The sequence below is a fragment of the Amphibalanus amphitrite genome, unplaced genomic scaffold (genome assembly GCF_019059575.1).
Source record: "Amphibalanus amphitrite isolate SeventyFive unplaced genomic scaffold, NRLGWU_Aamphi_draft 000565F_arrow, whole genome shotgun sequence".
Taxonomy (NCBI): domain Eukaryota; kingdom Metazoa; phylum Arthropoda; class Thecostraca; order Balanomorpha; family Balanidae; genus Amphibalanus; species Amphibalanus amphitrite.
The window spans coordinates 374,463-395,983 of record NW_024882059.1 but is presented as its reverse complement, the minus strand read 5'-3'; the positions used below and the strand labels follow the sequence as shown (position 1 = coordinate 395,983).

At 50.0% G+C, this 21,521-nt stretch overlaps 3 protein-coding genes across 4 annotated transcripts in view; 1 reads left to right on the top strand and 2 right to left on the bottom strand.

Moving 5' to 3' along the window:
* The first annotated feature begins 914 nt into the window (after positions 1 to 914).
* On the top strand, positions 915 to 7,140 carry LOC122393954 (prohibitin-2-like). Of its 2 annotated transcripts, XM_043390457.1 has the most exons (7): positions 915 to 1,189; positions 2,979 to 3,099; positions 4,282 to 4,507; positions 4,862 to 4,987; positions 5,325 to 5,432; positions 6,229 to 6,306; positions 6,586 to 7,140. In XM_043390457.1, the coding sequence occupies exons 1-7, from the start codon at positions 1,075 to 1,077 to the stop codon at positions 6,688 to 6,690; spliced, it is 879 nt and encodes a 292-aa protein (XP_043246392.1). In that variant the 5' UTR covers positions 915 to 1,074; the 3' UTR covers positions 6,691 to 7,140. The 2 variants fall into 2 exon arrangements, 1 of the variants encoding a protein (XP_043246392.1); XR_006258781.1 differs by having other exon boundaries at positions 951 to 1,189; positions 5,325 to 6,306.
* Positions 7,141 to 8,325: 1,185 nt separating this feature from the next.
* On the bottom strand, positions 8,326 to 12,447 carry LOC122393943 (uncharacterized protein K02A2.6-like). The gene is made up of 3 exons (XM_043390426.1): positions 12,134 to 12,447; positions 9,151 to 11,834; positions 8,326 to 8,533 (listed from the first exon to the last, which is right to left on the bottom strand). The coding sequence occupies exons 2-3, from the start codon at positions 11,463 to 11,465 to the stop codon at positions 8,326 to 8,328; spliced, it is 2,523 nt and encodes an 840-aa protein (XP_043246361.1). The 5' UTR covers positions 11,466 to 11,834; positions 12,134 to 12,447.
* Positions 12,448 to 12,521: 74 nt separating this feature from the next.
* The window catches only part of LOC122393951 (kelch-like protein 17), a 42,012-nt gene continuing 33,012 nt past the window's right edge, over positions 12,522 to 21,521 (bottom strand). Inside the window, exons 11-14 of the mRNA XM_043390450.1 lie at positions 21,408 to 21,519; positions 17,055 to 17,198; positions 15,584 to 15,764; positions 12,522 to 14,208 (exon numbers count right to left, since the gene is read on the bottom strand). Coding sequence (XP_043246385.1) covers positions 14,035 to 14,208; positions 15,584 to 15,764; positions 17,055 to 17,198; positions 21,408 to 21,519 — 611 coding nt within the window. The 3' untranslated portion in view covers positions 12,522 to 14,034. The remainder of the gene's footprint in view (positions 14,209 to 15,583; positions 15,765 to 17,054; positions 17,199 to 21,407; positions 21,520 to 21,521) is intronic.

The window sequence follows — 21,521 nt, the reverse complement described above, 5'->3', positions numbered from 1 at the left end:
GAATGCTGTGTGATAATGTCCATGAGGACTAAGGGCGCCGACTGGTCAGCCCGTAGGGAACCGAACAGGGGCGCGGGAACTACTTTCCGACTGGGGGGGCACACCATAATAGAGATTAACCTAGGGTACCCCCAAATCTAGTTTTCTCACCGGTTTTAGGCCACTTATTTTTCACCCCTCGGCTTTTTCAACAAAAAAGAAAACATTTGCAAAAAAAAGTGTGGTATTCCGTCTCAAAGCTGTGGGGGCACCGCCCCCACGGCCCCAGAGTTGGGGGGGGGGCAAGCTGCCCCCACTGCCCCCCCGGCTCCCGCGCCTATGGAACCGAATGTGAAAAGGGCGCCGACAGGCCAGAGAGCGCTAAAGGGCGAGAAGGGCGCCGACAGATCAGAAGGGCGCCAAACAGACAGAAGGGCGCTGATTACATAGGTGGAACCTTGTGCCGAGCTGGGAGGGTCCGAGGCCCGAGCCCTCCAAACTCGACGCCGGCTTGGCTTTGGAGCCGCAACAGACCGCGGAGGTCAAGGTCACCGCTAGGGCGGCGGCGGATTTGCTGCGCCCGGGCCCTCCCAGCTCCGCACAAATATCCACCCGTGGCGCTGAAGGTGAGGAAGGCGCTAGATGGTCAGGATATTGGGAGTGGATATCTGACTTTTCAGGATTTCAGTACAGCATCTCCCCCCTTGACTGAGCCCCTGAATTGATTTTACATTTTACACACTTCAGTCCTGTATTATAAAATATAGTAGCAGCGTCTTAGCAATCACCTTTGTAGCATTTTCGTTTTTTTTTTAAATAAAAATGTTTTCAATGAGATATTCAATCAATTTAATATTGAAGCTTTGCTTGAAAGTACGATTAAATAAAAAAGTGTTGTTGTTTTTGATGATATATTTTATTTCAAATACATTTTCAACGCACATGCTTCTTTTGTTTTACGACGTGCGCGGCGTTCTTTTGCGTCAAAATTGCCTCGTCGGCGTGCTGCAAGTTGACACCCAACGCGTTTCTGAAAATTATTTTTTGATTCTCATTGCTTCTGAGATAGAGTAGGTCTCAGAAAGGAATACTAGGATGAATAACATCGCTGGACAGTTGGGAAAAGCTCCAAAGGGTCTTGGGCTTGGTTTGAAGCTCCTTGGACTTGGAGGAGCGGCAGCCTACGGACTTTCACAGGCAACATACACAGGTAAGAAAATGCTAGAATTTGGTGTCACAGCAAAGTTACCATGATTGAAAAAATCAGTGTTTTCAATTGATTGTCTAGACGACCTAATAGACAGTGTGATCAGCAAGACTGAGAAAAATACAATACCGATCGGGGGAGGTTTGGTCAATCGCTGTCATTTTTAGCACATGCTATTTTTGGCACACATGCCAAAAATGACAATGATCTGCCATTTTTGGCAATGATGTGGCTGATTTTACTCCTTAGCTAGGAAATCACGATCTTGTCTAGCAAAAATAAATTCAAGGGTTAAGCCACTGCCTCAGGATTAAAGGTCTACTTTAATCCTGAGGCAGTGGCTGGTCAAATGGTCTACTTTTTCAACCAAGCATATTTTTTCATCAAAATCATGTTTACGATTAATATCAATCATTTTCAGATGCTTCAATTTTAAGTTCCAACTTTAGACCACAAAAAAGTTATGCCTCAATGTTGGACTACGGTAAACCGGGGAGTACCTAGCAGCGGAACACCTTCAATTAAGGGGGGCGCTTTTGATCCCATTCTTTCCATGCAATGCCCATAGGGCTTATGTTAAAATGGCAAAATCAAAGGGGGCACGGTGGCCCGGTGCCCTCCCCGTTCCAACGCCTAGGAGCGTGTGTTTGTAAATCAAACATAAACATTGCATTTTGATAATAATACCTTATCATTACAACCCATAATATGTCAGAATATTTTGTATTACCTAATACTTATCTATCGATTCATTAATTTTTCTGCTTTTTTTAGCTCAAATATTGACAGCAAGATGAAGACAATACCGGCAATGCCGGTCTGTCCTGGCCGGTTAGACGCAGTGCTGGAAATGAGGCCGCTTTCTGGTCCCGGCGTTTTATTCTCCGGTTGAGTTAGCCCCATCTAGCGCTTCGCCTTTCGGGACCCTCTCAGTGCCGCGGTTGTTTTCGCCGCTCGGCCCATTCGAGATGCAAAGTTGATAGTCGCACGAAGTTTATTTGGGGCTTCTGAATATACGACTTCGAAATTAATTGATTCTACAAAACCTTTTTCTTTCATCTATATGCATACATTTAACAGTAACTCCAGACTAGACTGGTTTGGCTGGCCCTAAATAAGCTTCGTGTGACTATTAACTTTGCATCTCGACTGAGGCGAGCGGCGAAAACAACCGCGACCCTGGCCCTGATCGGCGGCCGGCTAGTACTCTTGCCGGCGCTCACATACGTGCTGGTTGCCCCGGCAACGGGCTATTGACCAATGAGAAGCGAGGAAAGTGCAACGTCACTGCGATTTTTCATATACCTGTGCCCCCCGTAGCGCGCTTCTCATTGGTCAATAGCCCGTTGCCGGGGCAACGTGCACGTATGTGTGCGCGGGCTAGCGCGCTAGCCGGCCGCCGAACAGCGCTCCTGAGTGGGGCCCGAAAGGCTAAACGCTGGACGGGATTAACCCGCGAGGAGAATAAAACGCCGGGACCAGAAAGCGGCCTCATTTCCAGCACTGGTTAGACGTGTCAGGGAAATGCAGTGGTTGTGGTGTTTGCGTCACATTTCAATTAATTAATGCAACAGAAAATAATTGATTACCTGTTTTCGCTGGCTTCTGGCGATGGGCAATTGATTGACGTAGTTTCATTTGCAGATCGTGTTTCGCTTAACGGCCCCTTACTGCCAATGGTCGCGCAGTGTACGCAGGTGCGACCCATCATCTCGATGTCTGTCGTTTGAACCACTCACCTTTTCTGACCTTTCGAGTCACCACTGACCTGCCGTGACCCGGCCTGCCGCAGTGGACGGTGGTCACCGTGCCATCATCTTCAGCAGGATCGGCGGCATCCAGAACAGCATCTACACAGAGGGCCTGCACTTCCGCATCCCCTGGTTCCAGTACCCCATCATCTATGACATTCGGTAGGTGTCCGATAATTGGACCGCTGGGGGGGGGGGAAGGGGGGATGAATAGATTGTTGCGGAAAATGAGCGGTTTCCTGCCGTAGGTCTTTGTCCGTGATATAGCCGTGATGTCATTGCCTGATCCGGCCGTTCTCTGCAAAAAAAAAAAACCGTACTGTTAGGTAGCTACAACGAACAGCCTGATGCATTACGATTTGTGACTAAGTTTTACCTATTCAACTTCCTTCTTACTGCAACGTGAACTATCAGTACTGTCTAAAATGATTACGGAGCGAGCGAAGCGAGCGGAGTCTTACGTAGAATAACGGAAATTTCTGAGTATGAGCGGCCGGCCGGCCGGCCGGCCGTGCGGACGCTTTTGCGAGGCTTATATCTCAGCAACCACTTGACCGATTTACATGCGGTAATTTTTGTAGGGTAGCTTCATTCCTTCTACCAAGTATTGGACTATTCCCGATGCATATAGGTGACCCCTTATGCACGTGCCACGTGCAAAACGAAGAGGTGTCAGTTTTGTAATTGTTGCAATATCTCGGTAACTACTTGGCCGATTGCGCTGAAAGTTGGCATGTAGGTAGGCACCCACTAGGCACTGCATATCCATGTGCCAGAGTTGGGGTGCCGCTGCACGTGCGCACGTGCAGGGGTCGTTTCCAGATCTCGAGAACGGCTCGACCGATTGCGCTCAAATTTGGTACACATGAGTTAGGGACCGGTTACTAGGGTGCCGTGCACAAGTCATTTGGGACCCATTTTGCACGTGCGCACGTGCAGGGTGCCGCTTCCAGATCTCGAGAACGGCTGGGCCGATTGTGCCCAAATTTGGCACATCGCTAGAGACCAGTCAGTAGGGTGCCGTGCACAAGTCAGTTGGAGGTACCCCCTCGAAATTTCGCACGTGCAAGACTCACCCCCTCGCTCGCTCCGTTAGTCGCCCCAAAAGGCGCTGTACTGGTTAATATGCTAGCAGAAGCAGTTACTCGACACCAGACATACAAATTATTTGTTTGCAAATATTGGAACAGTGTGATGTCGGCTATTTCCCTCTTTCGAGGTCTTTTTCTCTCTTGACGCGGGCACGGCTCTCACTCCCCATTATTTTCTTTCAGCATTTTATATTGACACTACCCAGCCTCTTCTTCCCACCATCTCTGACAATCTCTCTCTCCCGGTACGCAGGTCGCGGCCCCGCAAGCTGTCCTCGCCGACCGGCTCCAAGGACCTGCAGATGGTCAACATCTCGCTGCGAGTGCTGGCGCGGCCCGATGCCCAGCAGATCCCGCGCATCCACCAGCAGCTCGGGCTCGACTATGACGAGAAGGTGCTGCCCTCCATCTGTAACGAGGTGCTCAAGTCCGTGGTGGCCAAATTCAACGCGTCTCAGCTCATCACCCAGCGGTCACAGGTGAGCCTCGTATACCATCCTGTTTTCTTTTTCCTAGGGAATGGCTGGGTGCGGATAATACGATGCTTGGATGTGCACTCAGTGCAGTGATGAACGGCAGGTGCTGTCGTTAATGTAATGTAGCTGTCTTGCATTAGGTACAATTTTTTTAGTTTTAGTCCAAACCTTTTGCAGTGAGGGATTCACAAGGACAAAGCCCCCGCTATGAAATAAATATGAATAGCCAAAACGCTTTAATTCTTCAAGAATTGAAGTGTTCGCATCAATAATAAGAAATTTAGATCCATAGTGGACATGTCCCACTGTCCCACAGGTCTTTCCGGTCGCTTATATAACTCTACTATTGCCTGCCAGGTTTCACTGCTGATCCGTCGCGAGCTGACCGACCGGGCGCGCGACTTCAACGTCATCGTGGACGACGTCTCCATCACGGACCTGACGTTCGGCAAGGACTACACGGCCGCCGTCGAGGCCAAGCAGGTACAGAAGCTGAGATTGTTGCATGGGCCTGGTCTGTGCTGCATATCCAAATAAGTGGAAGGGAATGTGTGGATGTGACGTCAAGGACGTGTGGAAGATGCAGCGTATCTGCTCGCAACTAGCAGATATGTAGATCCAAGTAGATGTTGAACAGTGAACAGTCATGCGATCTTTCTCTGACACTGAATGACTGCGTTTAGGTAGCCCAGCAGTAGTAGCAATAATTCGTGCTGCCATGTGTATCTGAAGCCGACGGGCTGTGATTTAAAAACTGTCAAAAGCGGCGGTGACCGTCAGCTGCCATCTGTCTCTGACACCTACTGTTTGTGTTTCACAGGTCGCCCAGCAGGAGGCGCAGCGGGCGGCGTTCATTGTGGAGCGGGCCATTCAGGAGCGGCAGCAGAAGATCGTGCAGGCCGAGGGAGAAACCGAGGCCGCCGAGATGATATCCTTTATCACACGACCGCCGCAGCGCGGGGCGTGGTGGCCGCATACCACCGTATTGCACAGCATCGCCTTGCAATGTGGGACAACGTTTTGTGCCTCAAAGGAAATAGTTGATCTTCCTAAGTTAGATAATTGCTTTTTTTTCTTATCGTTCGAGATCAGATTTTCATTATTGGCATGTAAAAGGGCGCCAAGTGGAGATGATTAAATAATGGTAGTCGATTTATCAGATGATTTAAAGATGCTACAATTTCTAATTTTATGTAGGCACTAATATAACAAAAGGTTATACGGAAAGGAAATTTATTTATGCATTCGCGATGATGAACTATTTCTTTCATGAGGTGCCAGATTAGGCATTCTGAGTTGATTCACTCTCCGAATGATGAACAAAGGCGAATCCGACTCTGTAGTCGTTCCGCCCCTCCCGGCTCTGCTCTGCCTACGTCACTATCGTGTGAAATCTTGGCGGTTGGCCTGAGATTCGCCCTCCGCTGTAAGGCCGCACGTAGAGTGTGACAGGACCGCCACATATCGGCCAGCTGGAGAGATACAGCTGCCAGCGCGGCCGTCCGATGGCGCCACTGTAACGTAACTGCCGGGGCTGATTTTTCTGTGGTGTCTGAGGACGGTCCGTGGCGGCCTGTGACATGGGGGGGAGGGGAGACGAGGCAGAACAGGGGACCGGGAGAGGGCGGTCGACTCGGGTGACGAGATCTTTGGTAATCTGACGACTGTCTGGTAGTGACTGGTTCGGTCTGGTTTTGGTGTTATGTTCCTTGACTCGGCCGCACGTTGGTAAGGCGATCAGCGAGAATCCCGGCTACCTGAAGCTGAGGAAGATCCGCGCCGCGCAGAACATCGCGCGCACGGTACGTTTGTGTTGCTGCGCTATCTATTTAACTTTTTGAGGCTTTTTTTATTCGATGGTTTAGTAGCGAAAGTCGGCCTCTCGCCTTTTTTTTTTTTTGCTAGAACCCAACATTTTGAGAAAAGGTACAACACCATGTGGATGGGAAGCATATTTCTGCCAATACGATTGAAAAGCTTTCTCGAGGACTCATCTATCGTAACTCGTTTTTAGATCCCATGGCCTGTGTGAGGCGTGTTCGGTTGGACTTCGTCTGATTTCACTCTCTGGTATTTCACAGATCGCCCAGTCACAGAACAAGGTCTACCTCAACACGGGCACGCTGATGCTCAACATCAACGACGACCAGTTCGACGCCAGCGCCGACCGACTCAAGAAGAAGTAAACCCCGCGCCCCGCCGCCGTACCAGAGGTGGGAGACGGTGCAGTGTGCCTGGGACAGTGAGCTGGCGGCGCGGGTTCAATTCCTGGCGCGGGCGGACGGTGCTACGACCGCGTGAACACGCCAGACGGCTGGGCCTCGTGAGTTGGGTGGTGCCAGTGGGTGAGCCGCGAGTGTAAGTGAGTTAGTGCTACACGTGAGAATGCGTCAGTCGTGGTGTGTGTGCCCGTTTTGGATGAGTTTCTCGGTGAGCGCTGAGCTGTGTCGGAGCTGGCGGGCAGACGCCGGGCGGCCGGCGCGTCCCGTCGATTAGCGTTGACCTGGAGCACGGGACCCGCGGGGCGCCGCGCGTCTGCCACCGCCCCTATACGTGATAGTGTCCGGAGTGCGCAGCGGCCGGCCGTTTACCGCCAGCTGCCGATGACCATATGAATACATTATTGTCATAAGTCAGTCAGTGCACTTTCGGTCCTAAAAACCTTAAAAAAGATGGATATTGATCATTTTAATCCTTTGTGAATTCCGTTCGTTCTGAGTTTCTGATTCCTTTAGAGACATAAACCATCATTTTGTTTCGTTGTCTTAGCCGCTGCAAAGTAATATTCAACCCTCGATTTTTGCATTATTTATTAAATATCCCCAGCCATGCAAAATACACTCACAATATGGCAGCTGAAGACGGGCACGATTTTGTACAGAGTTGTTTCTGCACACAAAACAGCCAACACGCTCGCTCAAACAAGTCATAGCTCCACACCCACGTACGCAGGGAGTTCCGGCTTTCTTTAGAAGGTGCAAAAACTACTGTTAGGTCACCACTTCATACACAGTTAAGGCCTGGCTACACTATGCGTTTTTTGCGTGCGTTTTTTGCGGGTTTGCGTTTTTTCCGTGATATCGTTCTAGAAAAAAGTTGAAAATAATATAACTTTTGCATTAGTTATATTCAAAAGTTAATATAACTCTTATATTAACTAAAACTGAATATAAAAACATCACAAAAACGTAAATACCGTTTATTTTTCTAGAACGATATCACGCAAAACCCGCAAACCCGCAAAAAACGCACGTAGAAAACGCATAGTGTAGCCAGGCCTTTACACCAGAAGCTGTTCATTTACGCTATGAGAGGTGGCTGTAGGGGATGTTTTACTCTGTATTCCTCAAAACAGACTTAGCTGTCGTAGCATGCATGTAGTGTCTTGACACAATCAAGTCTTGACAATTACATGGTATATTAATAACAAGGTAAATAGCAACAGTATCAATGCTTCTTCAGCCACACTCCAGACCAGTCTGTTGACCTCAGGTCACCGGTCACCAGAGGTCAACTCTTGGCGCCAAAACCGTACCACAATTGTCACGTGTGCGCCACCAATGTGCCATTGCTGCCACATAGGGAAATACCTTTATTTGGCAGCACCATGAACTCAACATGCAAACACTACATTCCCCTTCCCTTAGAAACAAAGCAAGAAACTAGTAATGAATGCCAACAGAAAACACCATTACAATGTGCCCATCACCTTATGCATCAATCACAGTATCACGCATCAACCACACTCCTCAATGAGCCTCTTGGGCCGTTTCCTTTCTCTACCCGATCTACGCTCAGGCGCGGGGTCATCACTCTGCTGATCACCCGACACCTCCGATGCTGCACTCCTGTTTGACACGTCCCCTGTTGAAGGGACTTCCTCGATCCTGCCGCCCGACGGGGTTACTTCTGCTGCTGGAGGTCGCATCATCCTCTCTTGTGAGGCTCCTGCCATCATCCTCGATGGCTGGTCCGCAGTAGATGAACCATCCTTGCAGACTGCTTCGACACCTTCCACCCTGTCCGCTCCTGCCAGAGGGGTTGCACTTTCAGACAAGGTACTTGAGCGAACTAGACGTTCTCCATGAACCAAGGTACCATCACTCAGCAAGAAGGAATGACAACCTCTAGCCTCCACAATCTCCAATGACTTTGAGAACTTGGGGCATCCCTTCCTGGGCTTAGGCATCAGTTTGTAGCGTACATAGTCTCCAACTTTGAAACAGTTCTCCTTAGCGCTGAACTTTGTGTCCCAGTATAACTTTTGCTTAGCCTGTTGTCTTTCAACTTTGGCTCTCACCTGTTCATTGGTCACAAACCAGTGCTGACCATCTGCTGCTGCTCGCAGAGGCGTGCGTAGCTGTCGACCACGGAGCAACTCTGCGGGACTCCGGCCGGTTGTGGCATGCGATGTCACCCGGTATTGAAGCAGATACTGCCTCACAGCTACCATCCAGTCCTGTCCCTCAAGAGTAGCTGTCTGTAGGACACCTTTAAGCACACGGTTAAATCGTTCCACTGCTCCTGCCCCTCTTGGGTGGTATGGGGTGACCCGAATATGTTTGACTCCAACTTCACTCAGATACTCTGTAAACTCATGAGATGTAAACGCAGTGCCATTATCAGATACCAGCTCCTCTGGATACCCTTCTCTCGCAGCCACTGTCTCCATGAAGTTGATTACTGCGCGGGATGAGGGGTGCGGACAGAATGCCACCTCCGGCCACTTTGAGTGGTAGTCTGTCATGACAATGGCGAATCTTCTACCTATTCCCCCTCCTTCTAGCGGTCCGATGAAATCGATTCCCAACTTAGACCAGGGTTTCTCCGGGAAGGGAACCGGTTGAAGCAGGATGTTGCGCGGCTTCGCACTCTTATCAACAGCGTCACATACTGTACATGACTTCACTATGTTCTCCACTGCCGCGTCCATACCTGGCCACCAGAAGATTTCCCGTAGGCGTTGTTTAGTCCTGACGATGCCTGGATGGCTTTCGTGGGCCTGTTCCAGAAGGTGTTGCCGTAGTACGGACGGGACGACGATTCTCTCGCCACGGAGTATGAGGCCTTCGACAACCGTAAGCTCATTTCTGAACCTGTAGTACGGCTGCAGGTCTGTTGGGCAGTCCTTCGAGCGAGCTGGCCAGCCAGACACGATCTGCCTGCACAGTCTGGTCAATTCCTCGTCCTCAGCGCCTGCCGCTCGTATGCTGTCTCTGGTTACCGCAGATTTACGCGCGATCCTGTCAGTGATCGCCGCCACCATCAGCTGGTCGTCATCCTCTGGGGTGTGTGTCGAGGCTGGCAGTCTGGAGAGGCCATCTGCAACATTTCTGGAACCACCAACATGCTCCACACTGAACGAATACGCCATGAGTCTTATTGCCCATCGAGACAGCCTCATTCCTGCCCTACCAATCCCCTTTGATGATAAGAGCGACTGTAGGGCTTGGTGGTCCGTCCGCAAGGTGAAGTGGGTTCCGAAAAGATACTTATGCCAGTGCTCAACTGACCACTTGGCCGCAAGGGCCTCCCGCTCAGTAACGCTATACTTCCTCTGGGTGTCTGATAGAGTGGCTGATGCGAAAGAAACAACTCTCTCACCTTCGGGGTAGATCTGACTCAGCACTGCTCCGAGGCCTACATCCGAAGCGTCTGATGTCACGACAGTCGGTCGATCTGGGTCGTACATCGTGAGCGCTGAGCTGTTGATGATCTTGGAGATAACTTCCCTGAAACAAGTCTCCAGCTCCTGCGTCCACTGGAAACGCTCTGCTTTCAGGGTGGCCCGAAGTGGATCCACCAGTGTGGAAAAGTCGCTCACAAACCTGGCGTAGAAGCCGAACAGTCCCAAGGCCGACTGTAGCTGTTTAGCCGTGCTGGGCGACTTCATGTCCCGCATACCCTTGACGCGGTTCTCGCTCACCTTGAAGCCGTTCTTCGTGACAGTGAAGCCCAGGAACTCTAGAGATGTGGTGCTGAAGGTGCACTTCTCCTCGTTCAGGGTTACCTGGTACTCCTTTAGCCTGGCCAACACTTGCTGAAGACGAGCATCATGCTGGTCCTGGTTCTCACCAAAGATGATGATGTCATCGACGTAGACTTGGACCCCCGACAGTCCAGCCAAGATGTTGTCCATCACCTTCTGGAAAGCTGCCGGGATAGAGGACAAACCAAAACAGCATCGGGTGTACCTTCTCAGCCCATCAGGTGTCATAAAGGCCGTCAAATTTCTGGACTCTTCATGCAGTGGAAGCTGATTGAAGGCAGACTTCATATCCAAGCTCGAGAACACTGCAGCCCCCTTAAGCTTATCGAGCATATCCATCATGTCAGGTAGCGGATACTTGCTGGGCATGACCGCTTGGTTTACCTTTTTCAGGTCGAGACATACCCGGATTCCGCCGGTGCGGCGCCTGGTGACCACCATCGGAGATATCCAAGGTGACGAGTCCACCTTCTCGATGACACCCTTTGCCTCCAGGTCTGCCAGGTGTGCCTTCACTTCCTCCCTGACTGAGTACGGCAGAGGCCGCATCTTCTGCTGGACAGGGGAAACACCGTCCCTCACCTTTACCCTGTGAACAAACCCACGAAGGGGAGGGAGACCGGGCTGGCTTGGCTCCGGTTGACTCCCAGGTGACACGGCACACACAGCATTGCCGTTCTTGACTGTGATCTGCAGACTGAGCTGTAAGTCACGCCCCAACAAAGGTACAGTACCGCCTCTCATCACATACAAGTCAGCGTCAGCTGACTTACCGTTACTGGTCACTGTGGCATGGATTACACCAACAACGTCAAGGCTGTGTCCCCCATATCCTCGTAATGCAACATCACATGCATGCAGTGGCAGTTGAGGGAGTCTCGCCTGGTGCAGATGCAAAGGCAGGAGGCTAACAGGCGAACCAGTGTCTACCATCATCTCCAGCAGAGTGCCATCAACATCCACATCAAGCATTGGACCAGACAAGCTCAGCAAGTCATGAACTGATGAGACTTCTACAGTCGAAACTCCGGGTGGGGCTCTCGTGGTGTCCGGTCTCTGTGATCTGGTCCTGCATACTCTGGCGAAGTGACCCACTTCATGACAAATGTGGCATTCCCTCTCCCTGGCTGGGCATCGGCTATCGCCCGACCTGTGACCACTGAAGCCACATGCAAAGCAAGTCTTCGACCGACGGCCATTGTCTGGGGATCTCGGTTTGCCAAACTTACCGGATGTTGCTGCCACCTCTTGATTGGCATCCTCAAATGCATCTTTAACTGGCCCTACGGCGCCGCAGACTGTGGTATGTCGCTCTGCAGTGATTTCTGCTGCTGCTGCAATCTCCTCGAGACGGGTCAAGGTTAGGCACTGCTCTGAACAAAGACGCTCCCTCAGGCGACTTGATGAACATCCCTCAAGAAACTGGTCCCGTATCATCTCATCTTCTAATTCCCCAAATCCACATCGCTGACTCTTCTCCCTAAGGTTAGCTAGGTACGTCTGGACTGTCGTGTTCCTGTCCTGCACGCACCTTCTGAATTGCACACGCTCAGTAATATAGTCATTTTTGGCTGCAAATAGTTCCTCAAAAATGCTACATGACTGCATGGCCAGTGACCTGTGCTGTGATTCATTCTCACCTTCAACTTTGGGCTGCTTCACAAGTCCTCCTGTTGGCAGCTTAGTCCTGTACAGCCTACGAGCTTCTGCACCCACACAATGAAGCAGCAAGGCCTGCTGGCGTTCTTCTGACCACTCACACCACCCAATAGCAAGAGCATACACCTCGAAATCAGCATACCACCCAGACCAGGGTACCTTTGGCTTACCAGCCGCCGGCAGGAAGGCAGGTGGTGGTTGGATCCCGTCCATCTTACCGCACCTCCCTTCCTCGATAACAGCTGCAGCCACTTGCCTCACTTGTACTCTACAGTCTACTTGTAGTCCGCCTTCTTCCTTGGCTCAATTATCAGAGTTAGTTTGACATCCTCGTCGCCAATTTATGTAGTGTCTTGACACAATCAAGTCTTGACAATTACATGGTATATTAATAACAAGGTAAATAGCAACAGTATCAATGCTTCTTCAGCCACACTCCAGACCAGTCTGTTGACCTCAGGTCACCGGTCACCAGAGGTCAACTCTTGGCGCCAAAACCGTACCACAATTGTCACGTGTGCGCCACCAATGTGCCATTGCTGCCACATAGGGAAATACCTTTATTTGGCAGCACCATGAACTCAACATGCAAACACTACAATGCATTATACATTTGCACGCGAAAGGTGACACCGAGGACAGGAAGGCTCTCTTTACATCAAATCACTGTACATACATACAGGGCAATATGCAAGCATACATGCTCCTTCCAATAATTGGGTTCTGCTTCGAACTACAACCTCAGCAGCAGGGGCTGGTCGGATAGCAGCAAGAAGTTGGCGTTGAAGGGACAACGGCGGTTCTGACAGGCTGACTGAGGTTCTGACATTCCAGCTGTTGATAGTGTTGGTTGTTCTATTAGGATTGTATGAAAACTTTCATACGGCACCCAACCACATTTGACAGACAAGACGTTGGGCTTATCGGGCGCACACACCTTGCTTAGGAAACACGCAATGCAACGTATTATTCTGGGTTAGGTGCTTGGTAAAGTTCTTTCGTTTAGAAAAAAAAAATAGAAAAAGAAGAAAAGGAAAAAAGGGGAAACATAGAAAGAAAATAAGGATCCATGGGATACAAATGAAGCTCTACCCGCATGAAATTCATGATCGTGAATCAATGGTGGTGCTGGATAGGGTTATTCACATCCTCTCAAATCAACCTATCGTTCACATAGGGGCTCCAGTCAGTCACCCGGCTTCTGGGGCAGTGTCATGTGATGTGCCGCATTTTGTACCCTCCCGTTGACCGCACGTATTCGGCAGTGGCTCAGGCAGTAAGGACTCGTTACGCCCCTATTGTCGTTTTTTGTGAGTGATTCATAGAAAGGCTAAGGCAATTCGAGGTCAAATTTTAGAGTCCGTTCTGGGTTGATGAATATTTAGGTGATGAGTAGTGGAATCCATATTGCTTATTTGGTGGCGTGCTCTGATCAAAGCTTCTCCGATGGGCGATGATTACAGATCAACGCTGGAGTGTTGAGGATTATAGTGTCCCGAGGATAGATCAGAGGGATCGGAGGTTGAAGTAGGATTACTTGTGAGATTTGAGAAGTCTATGGTCAAGATGATTGGTATTGTCGTTTTTAAAGTGTAGGTATCTGATTCGCTCTAAGATCATGTTTTATGTTTGATAACTATCCAGTTCCTATTTCTGGTACTAGAAGACCTGTTGTGCTAACAAGTCAGCACATAGTGTGAAGATGGAATCGTCAATTCATGTCACTTGAAAACAAAAACAAACAAATTCGTGCTGCCTCCGAGTGCTTCTCAATCCGGTGCACAGAGCCCGCCTGTCGGCCGACCCCATCACTCGAGCTTCGCTCTGCCGCCGCGCGATGTCGCTAGCAGACGGGCCTGCAGAGGCAGCGCGAGAGCGCCCATCACAAGGTGCCGCGGTGAGCAGAGTCGAGGCGCCGCTCCCGGCGCGACTTGTCTGAGGCGGTGTCCCGGGCTCGCACACACAGACTGGTGGGCCGGCCGTTCAGGGCCGAGGCCGCCGTCAGAGAGGTCGACATGGGCGTGGCGCTCCACTGTTTGCCCCGTAACAGGCGCTCCTGCCGGCGGGGTGGTTAGTGCGGTTAGTGGGCGGGTCATGCGCGTGCGGTGGTTAGAGGTTAAATGGGTTAGAGTGGGCTAGACTAGCTGATGCTGTGAAGGTGTCTGAGGGAGGCAAACTTGTTACTTGTTAATCATCGCGATCTCACACCCAGCTCACACCACCATCCTGTGGGGCGAAGTTAGAAGTCAGCTAGAAAAGAAATTAGTCTTGAACACAGCTGCAGTCATATTGAAAATGAGGACAAACTAGTATTAGTCGTAAGCCATCGGAAATGCTGGCTCTACCGACTGGCACGTCATGGTTGAAGTCGTCTTTGAAAAACATCACTGCTGAAAGCACGCTATCAACCCTGCTCAACCAACATTAGACTAATCGATCATCATCAATGCACTTGGTTCCGAATGGACGCTTAATCAAAAGTGGCTAGAGATAGGATAATCGACGCTGAGGACTTAGACACAAAGACACAAGCCATGCGGCCTTACCTCTCAATTTACAAAATAGGCATTTGATATTGCTGTTGCAGAGACATGAGCAAAGACCGTGATCGACATAGTATATTTGATGGCTAAATAGCAACCTCCTTTAGCGCAAAGTTGACACAGTTTTAGTCATTTATCAGCAATGTATGCCACATCGCATAAAAATCGCTTGCTTTATTAAAATTTTGACGCATATATTCCGACAAATATGGGCATTATGGCTACAATTATGGCGCAATCTAAAGGCCGACCGGCCTTTGACGGATTGAATCCAATCCAACGCAGGCGGAATGGATACACGTCGAGCATAAAAATAAGCCATGCGAACTATACGCACTTCTAAATATTTCTCATCACGCTGTGTCTACGAACTCAGTCGCTAATTATGGATGCCTGAGATCCTACACCTTAGCTAACACTAACTACCTATTCACCTATACCTACGCAACGATCCTAGTCTATCTGCATCCATAGGTAATGCAGAGTAGGTATAAATACATCGAGCACGCTGCTGCCCATAACACACGCTAAAAATAAATTGACACACTATAAACGTATGAAAATAGTATCGACCTCAATCGGTCGGTCGTCGTTTCGTTCGCAGCGTAAGCTCGCTCGTACTGCCATCTGTGATCAACCCAGGGAACTTCTCTATCAACACTTTGACCATTCAGCTCCAGACTTCGTCACTCTCCGCAACATTACCGAAACCTGACCGAAATCGCATCACTCCTGCATCAAGAGCCATGAAAACCATTTTCCACAACCTTACCGCCTCTCAGTGGCTTTCCCATCACTCAGGCCACACCGCCACCTATTGCCATCTTCACGAACTGAAACTTGTGCTGTCGCCTAGGAGCGGCGCCACGACCACCGGTCGGGACTCACCAGGCTGACACAGTGCAGCACGGCGGCGCCGACCGAGCTGCGCCGGCACGCCATCGGCGGCTCCTGCTTCCACCGGTTCAGACGGTCGTCGTAGCTCTCCACCGTGTTGAGGGAGGAGCTGCCGTCGTTGCCACCCACGGCGTACAGACGGCCACTGACGTGGATCAGCTCATGGGTGGACCTGACGGAAGGGGGAGGGGGAGGCACAGGGGAGGGCGATATAACTGTCAGTGGGAGTTTCGAACTTCGGTAGGCATAAAGAGCTTGTGTAGGCATACAAAAGCTCGTGTTACGAAGATGAACGGCAGTCGCAGAACATGTGCCAGAGATTGTATCTATATGAAGTATGCACGAATAAGTCTTATGATAGCTTACACAGTAAACACTAGTGGTGTCAAGTTCAGAAAACGTACCTATGTCCAAAGTCCGTCCAATGTCCAATGCTTGCGTCGATTGTCCGTCCAAAAATGTCCAAGCCAGCCATTTGTCCAAAGATGTCCGACACCTACGCAATAGTTTACACTCAACACTGTCATTTAATTTCCTTTTCATGTACCGTTACAAGCTCAAAAGTGTTAATCATATCGAAAGCGTAACTTTCTAATAGCCAATCAATGTTAAACACGACTACTTTTTAAAAATGTTGATGTGTAGCAAGCGATTGTCCAAAATTGTCCAAAGCCTGCTGCCATTGTCCAACCGAATTCCGAATTGGACATTGGACAAAATCGGAATTCCGAAGATTCAAGTTCCGATTGACACCACTAGTAAACACTGCCTTATCCTTCTACCATCTACAGCAGACACCCACTCCCCGGCCGTTCCCTCCGTGCGCGGTCACATCATTCATCCACTACCGGCGATAAGTCAGGCTCACGAGACATCCTGCCGCACCGGAGCACCAATAACACTAATGTCTCTCCGAGGGCGGATTGCGGCCGAGATTTCCCCGCGCACGCGAGGGTGGTAGTCGCTCCTTTCTGGGTAGTTCTCAGGACCGCCTGACGAACGGTCTCTGGACTGGAGCGCTCGTTTGGGTGGTTTATAGGGGGTTCGATCGGCGGCTACGATCTCATCACACGCCAGGAGGAGACGCCGAGGATGGATGTCCAGACGGAGGGAGAAGCGAAGGTTGTGGGTGAGATAAGAGGATCAAGTGATTGGGTTATGAAATGACACATATGTACTTGACTTGGAGGCTCCTGAAGATCTTGTGGAGCATTGCTCTCGATGGTTGCAGCATAACCATTAAATACAAATAAGGAAGGCAAGCATTGCCTCGAACCTTCATGTACACATCAGTTTCAGTTCGTGTCATATTCTGGATCACTTATCACGGGAATTGGCGATGCCAAATCGTACGTCAAGCCGGTATACGACATGCCAATATGTAGCACCCCTGTCCTCTGTCGGGATTTTAGGTCTCGTCGTCAGCGGGGTGATTATATGCGCCCGTCCCGCGAGAGCTCACCTGCGCGACTGCATGCTGGCGATGGTCTCCCATGTGTTTCTGCGGAGGCTGAACTTTTCGCCGGTGGCCTGGCACATTGTTCCGTCGTTACCGCCGACACAGTAGAGCCAGTCGCCCACCGTCTCCACGCCGCAGCTGCTCCGCCTGCCGAACGGAACGAGATTGCGATCACCATAAGACCTACATTATCAATGATATTATGTTTTATATCAGAAAACAACGCAAGGTGCCTGACCTGCATCCAAGAGATATGGAAGTGCGTACGGTGATTAGAAGTCGATGCTGTATGTTATTACCGACAGGTTCGGCTCTCAGCGCCACGGGCTCTTATTTGAAGACCTCGTAGGTATTAGCTTAGGACGTGACCTCTCTTCAAATTACAGCCTCTCAGGGACAAGCCCATTCTTACAAATCACAACCCTGCTTGAAAGAAATTAAATCGGCACAAAATCAGCGAGGAAGACGCCAAACTGCGATCTCTGCGGGGTTCATAGATCACCTGCCCCTTGGCCCTGAATTATGTGACTGAACCTGGGACAGTCATTAGTGCAACATTACTTTTAAATCGCACATTCTTACAAATCACAACCCTGCTTGAAGGAAATTGAATCGGCACAAAATCAACGAGGAAGACGCCAAACTGCGATCTCTGCGGGGTTCATAGATCACCTACCCCTTGGCCCTGAATTATGTGACTTAACCTGGGACAGTCATTAGTGCAACATTAGGGGAAGTTGGGGCAATGCCGGAGTTGGGGCAAAGCCGAAATTCGAGATATTTCGAAAACCGTAAGACATGGATGCCACCTGTCAGTGATGCTCTGAAGCTTAAGTGACTACAATTATCGCATGTTTGTTACGAGTCGTCATTCGGAATACTTCGGCTGTGAGGGCGCCAAGAGCGTTTTCAAGGTACGCGTTCCTTGTACTACATGTGCCTTTGAAGCTGCATTTCTTACTCATTATGCTACCGTTTGTCTGGCCAATTCGGTCAAGTAATCTTCAGCATGTCTTTGCATAAGTGTGCTGCCTATTTGAAATTTATACGGCACGTTGAAAAGTTATGGGCCTGCAAATGAAAGTATGGCTGGCTGGGGTAATGCCGAAAACGTGCAATTACGCACGTTAAAGCACGCTACATGGACTTTACTGCTGTAGAATAGCAACGCGAATTTTTAGTCACACAAATTACACTTTCAACCGACACAACGGCCTGTTACCTATAAGGAATTATTTACCTGGCATTTTCTTACTATATCACACAATTATAACTTCCAGTGTGCACCAAGCGTCCTCAAGCTCTTAAAACGCGTGTCAGCTTTGATAAATTCTGGATAAAGTTTGAGATAAAGTGGCAAAACATCAATGTCGGCATTCCCCGTAGATCATTTCTCCCATTTTCGGCTTTCCCCGCAGTCCGGGGCAACGCCGAAAAAATCACTTCTTTGATATTTTTAGTTTGTGCGCTTAACGGTATGCGAATTCATCAAATGCGCCTGGTATGTTTGAAAGGCAAAAGACTGGCCTCTCGAATGACGCCAGCAAGAATAGCTTATGTTGTCTACCTTGCGTGCTACGGGCGTCAGAAAAAAGTATTCGGCGTTCCCCCAACTTCCCCTACTTTTAAATCGCACCGATATCATCGATATGCATTATCGACGACGAAAGCATCCAACATAGCAGCTTTCAACAAGAAAATAATTGTCCTTGCATCAAGAATGCATCGCCTAATGTCTAGTCATTCACAAAAAGTTATCACAAAACACAGGAGTCCATTTGCTACGACACCACGAAGCAGCAATCACGCCAAAAGAACACAATTTCTTTGTGTGCTGGCGTGACACCAAGTTTTCCCCGTTTCGTGCAATACATCGCCGGCTCCCACGGGTGTTAATGGGCTTGCAACGCTGATGAGAAAGGTGCGTGACGGGGAAGGGGAGGGGGCGTCACATCGGTCACTGGCCCGGCGTCACCGCCCGTGACGCCCCTCGTCACCCCGTCACACCCCGTGACTAAACGTCACACAAAGAGCCTCCAAACGGGAGGATGACGCGGTCCGCCACGCCGGCGCGGTGGTGTGCTTTCATCCAGCGCCTGGGCAGCCTGGAGCTAACACCTTTAGTCCGTACGTGTCGATTTTATGTCCTGTAGGTAGTCAATACCCGTCTAAAGCTAACACCCTGCAGTGTAAGCTGCGTAACGCAGTCACTTTCTAAAGGAACTGTGAGAAGCGTAAAAGCAGACGCATAGCTCTAATGATGCAGCGTTACTACATGCCTGTGTTCGTTCGTACACGGCCTGACGCACCGCGCTAATGGGGGAATTGACTACTGTGGTGCTCTTTGACCAATATCGAACCGCAGTTACGTCCATAGATTATCACAGGTCATTCATGGTAGCAGTGGCGGATCCAGGGGGGGGGGGCAAAATGGGCATTTGCCCCTCCCAAACGGCATAATTTTAACATTACCCCTCGCATGTGTAGGGGGGGGGGTCGGATGGACCCCCCCCCATGGTTTTTCGCGAATAACTCGCGTAAAAAGCGGCCGATCGCGACGAAAAATTCAGTACCCTCGCATTGATCAATTTTACACCTACCCTGTAAATTTCATGACCCTGACCCAAATGACCTTTGACCTGTGACCTCTTTTCCGAGACCATGTTTGGCCGGAATCGCGATTTCTCGTATGTCGGCTCGCACTAGCCGCGTGTTTGCAAGCTTTTTGTGGTTTCAAACGTTGAAACATGTGATTTGATGTTACTCCCGTGTGTGTCAAGGTCACCTGAAGGTCAGGTCAGGTCATTGACCTTTGGTGACCTCGGGTCACTTTTTCGAGTTTTACATGTTTCTAGGCTAGTTTTTGGAGCTGAATTCGAATTTAGCAACCATTTGAACATTTACGAAGTAGTTTTGGTGACTTCGTAACATGTTACGAAGCTGTCAGAGGCGGTTGACACGTACTACGATTACCCGTCACGACGCCTACTGGTTGACCTGACCTGACCTGACCCGACCTGGTCTAAATGCTTCAAGACATCATCTGTGATCAAAACTAACACGATATTCGTGATCAGCACCCCGAAAAACCCCTTAGCAGCCACACTTTACGACTTTCTAAAAGGTCCCGATTTTCCCGACTTTGGGTCATTGACCTGACCTGGAAGGTCAACCAATGACCTAGGACCTTAAAATTGGGTATCATCGGCTTCCTCTCGTCACGGGCAACACGCTCGTTTTTTGCGCGAAGCTCTAGCTCGATCAGGGGCCAAACGGCAAGGGGGGGGGTCCAACCGACCCCCCCCCCCCTACACATTAGAAGCTGGCAAACGCCGCACACATGCGAGGGTTACGCCTATGGACGAGGCATGGAAAAAATCGATAAATTGTTATGGTTTGCCCCCCCAAAAAAAAACTCTGAGCTGGATCCGCCACTGCATGGTAGTGCTGAGCCAAGGGTCTGGGTCAAAATGTTGGAGGTTATCCGTGTGAAGAGAACGTTTTGGTCGGCGCTGAGTGCTGACTGGCGTCTAAACCTAGAAAATAATGGTACAGTGTTTAGCCTGCATGCTCCTGGCTCTTGCTCTTGCTCTACCTCAAACCCGGTCACAGTTCAGGGCTCACAGCCTTCCTTTCATTTCCCTCTTCCCATTATTTTTTTCTTTCCATCGTCAGTTTCCTAAACCACTAATCAATCCATTCAGTTCTGGGTTTTCAGCGACGATGTTTCCTTTAATTCCATCCCGTCCTCCGACTCGTGCCTCCGCTCTCCATCCTGCCTCTAACTCACCTCTAGCCCCTCCTGTGACCTCCTTCAGCTCCTACGACCTGCCCCCATCCCGCCTGCGGCCGACACTGGCGTGCGATAATGCTGAACGATGGAGCCATCGGAGGCAGGCAGACCGCATCGCTGCTGCCAAATCCAACTGGCGCCACGCCGCGCCATGATCGCCTAATGCGGCGTGCTGCCAACTCGTCTCTGACACCGTCCAGCGGCGGAAATGAGATGGGCGAAAATGGAACAAATGACAAAAACCCAATATCTGTTTATCGGACTGATCGCGCGTCCTGCCAAGTGCAGCGGCCTATTACGCTACGTATAGGCAACGTTAACGGTACTTCACGTACTAAGTAGATCAATACGTGCAAAGCCTCGTTAAAACTTCATCTAATTAAAACTTGCATTCTGTGCAGTTTCGGTCAAAGTCCTCTGTTATGAATCTCTCGAACAAGCGCGGTGCTCTATTTACATCTAGTTTCCAGGCACCCCATATATTGTCTCATGGTCTCTGGGTCAGTCCCTATCTGAAGACAAGCGATATCGCGTGTGGCAGACTGTTCATCTCGGGCACCGACCTGCTGGACATGGGCGGCAGGCTGGTCCACTTGTTCATCCTGGGATCGAGACGCTCCACGGTACTGAGGTAGGAGGCCGAGTCGAAACCGCCGATGGCGTACAAACAGTTATCT

Coding starts and splice junctions, on each gene's coding strand:
- LOC122393954 (XM_043390457.1), top strand. CDS start 1,075: ATGAATAACATCGCTGGACAGTTGGGAAAAGCTCCAAAGGGTCTTGGG. Junction 1,190..2,978: donor TTCACAGGCAACATACACAG/GTAAGAAAATGC, acceptor GGCCTGCCGCAG/TGGACGGTGGTCACCGTGCC. Junction 3,100..4,281: donor CCCATCATCTATGACATTCG/GTAGGTGTCCGA, acceptor CCCGGTACGCAG/GTCGCGGCCCCGCAAGCTGT.
- LOC122393943 (XM_043390426.1), bottom strand. CDS start 11,465: ATGCTTGATGTGGATGTTGATGGCACTCTGCTGGAGATGATGGTAGAC. Junction 8,534..9,150: donor ACAGTGGCTGCGAGAGAAGG/GTATCCAGAGGA, acceptor CCCCTCTGGCAG/GAGCGGACAGGGTGGAAGGT.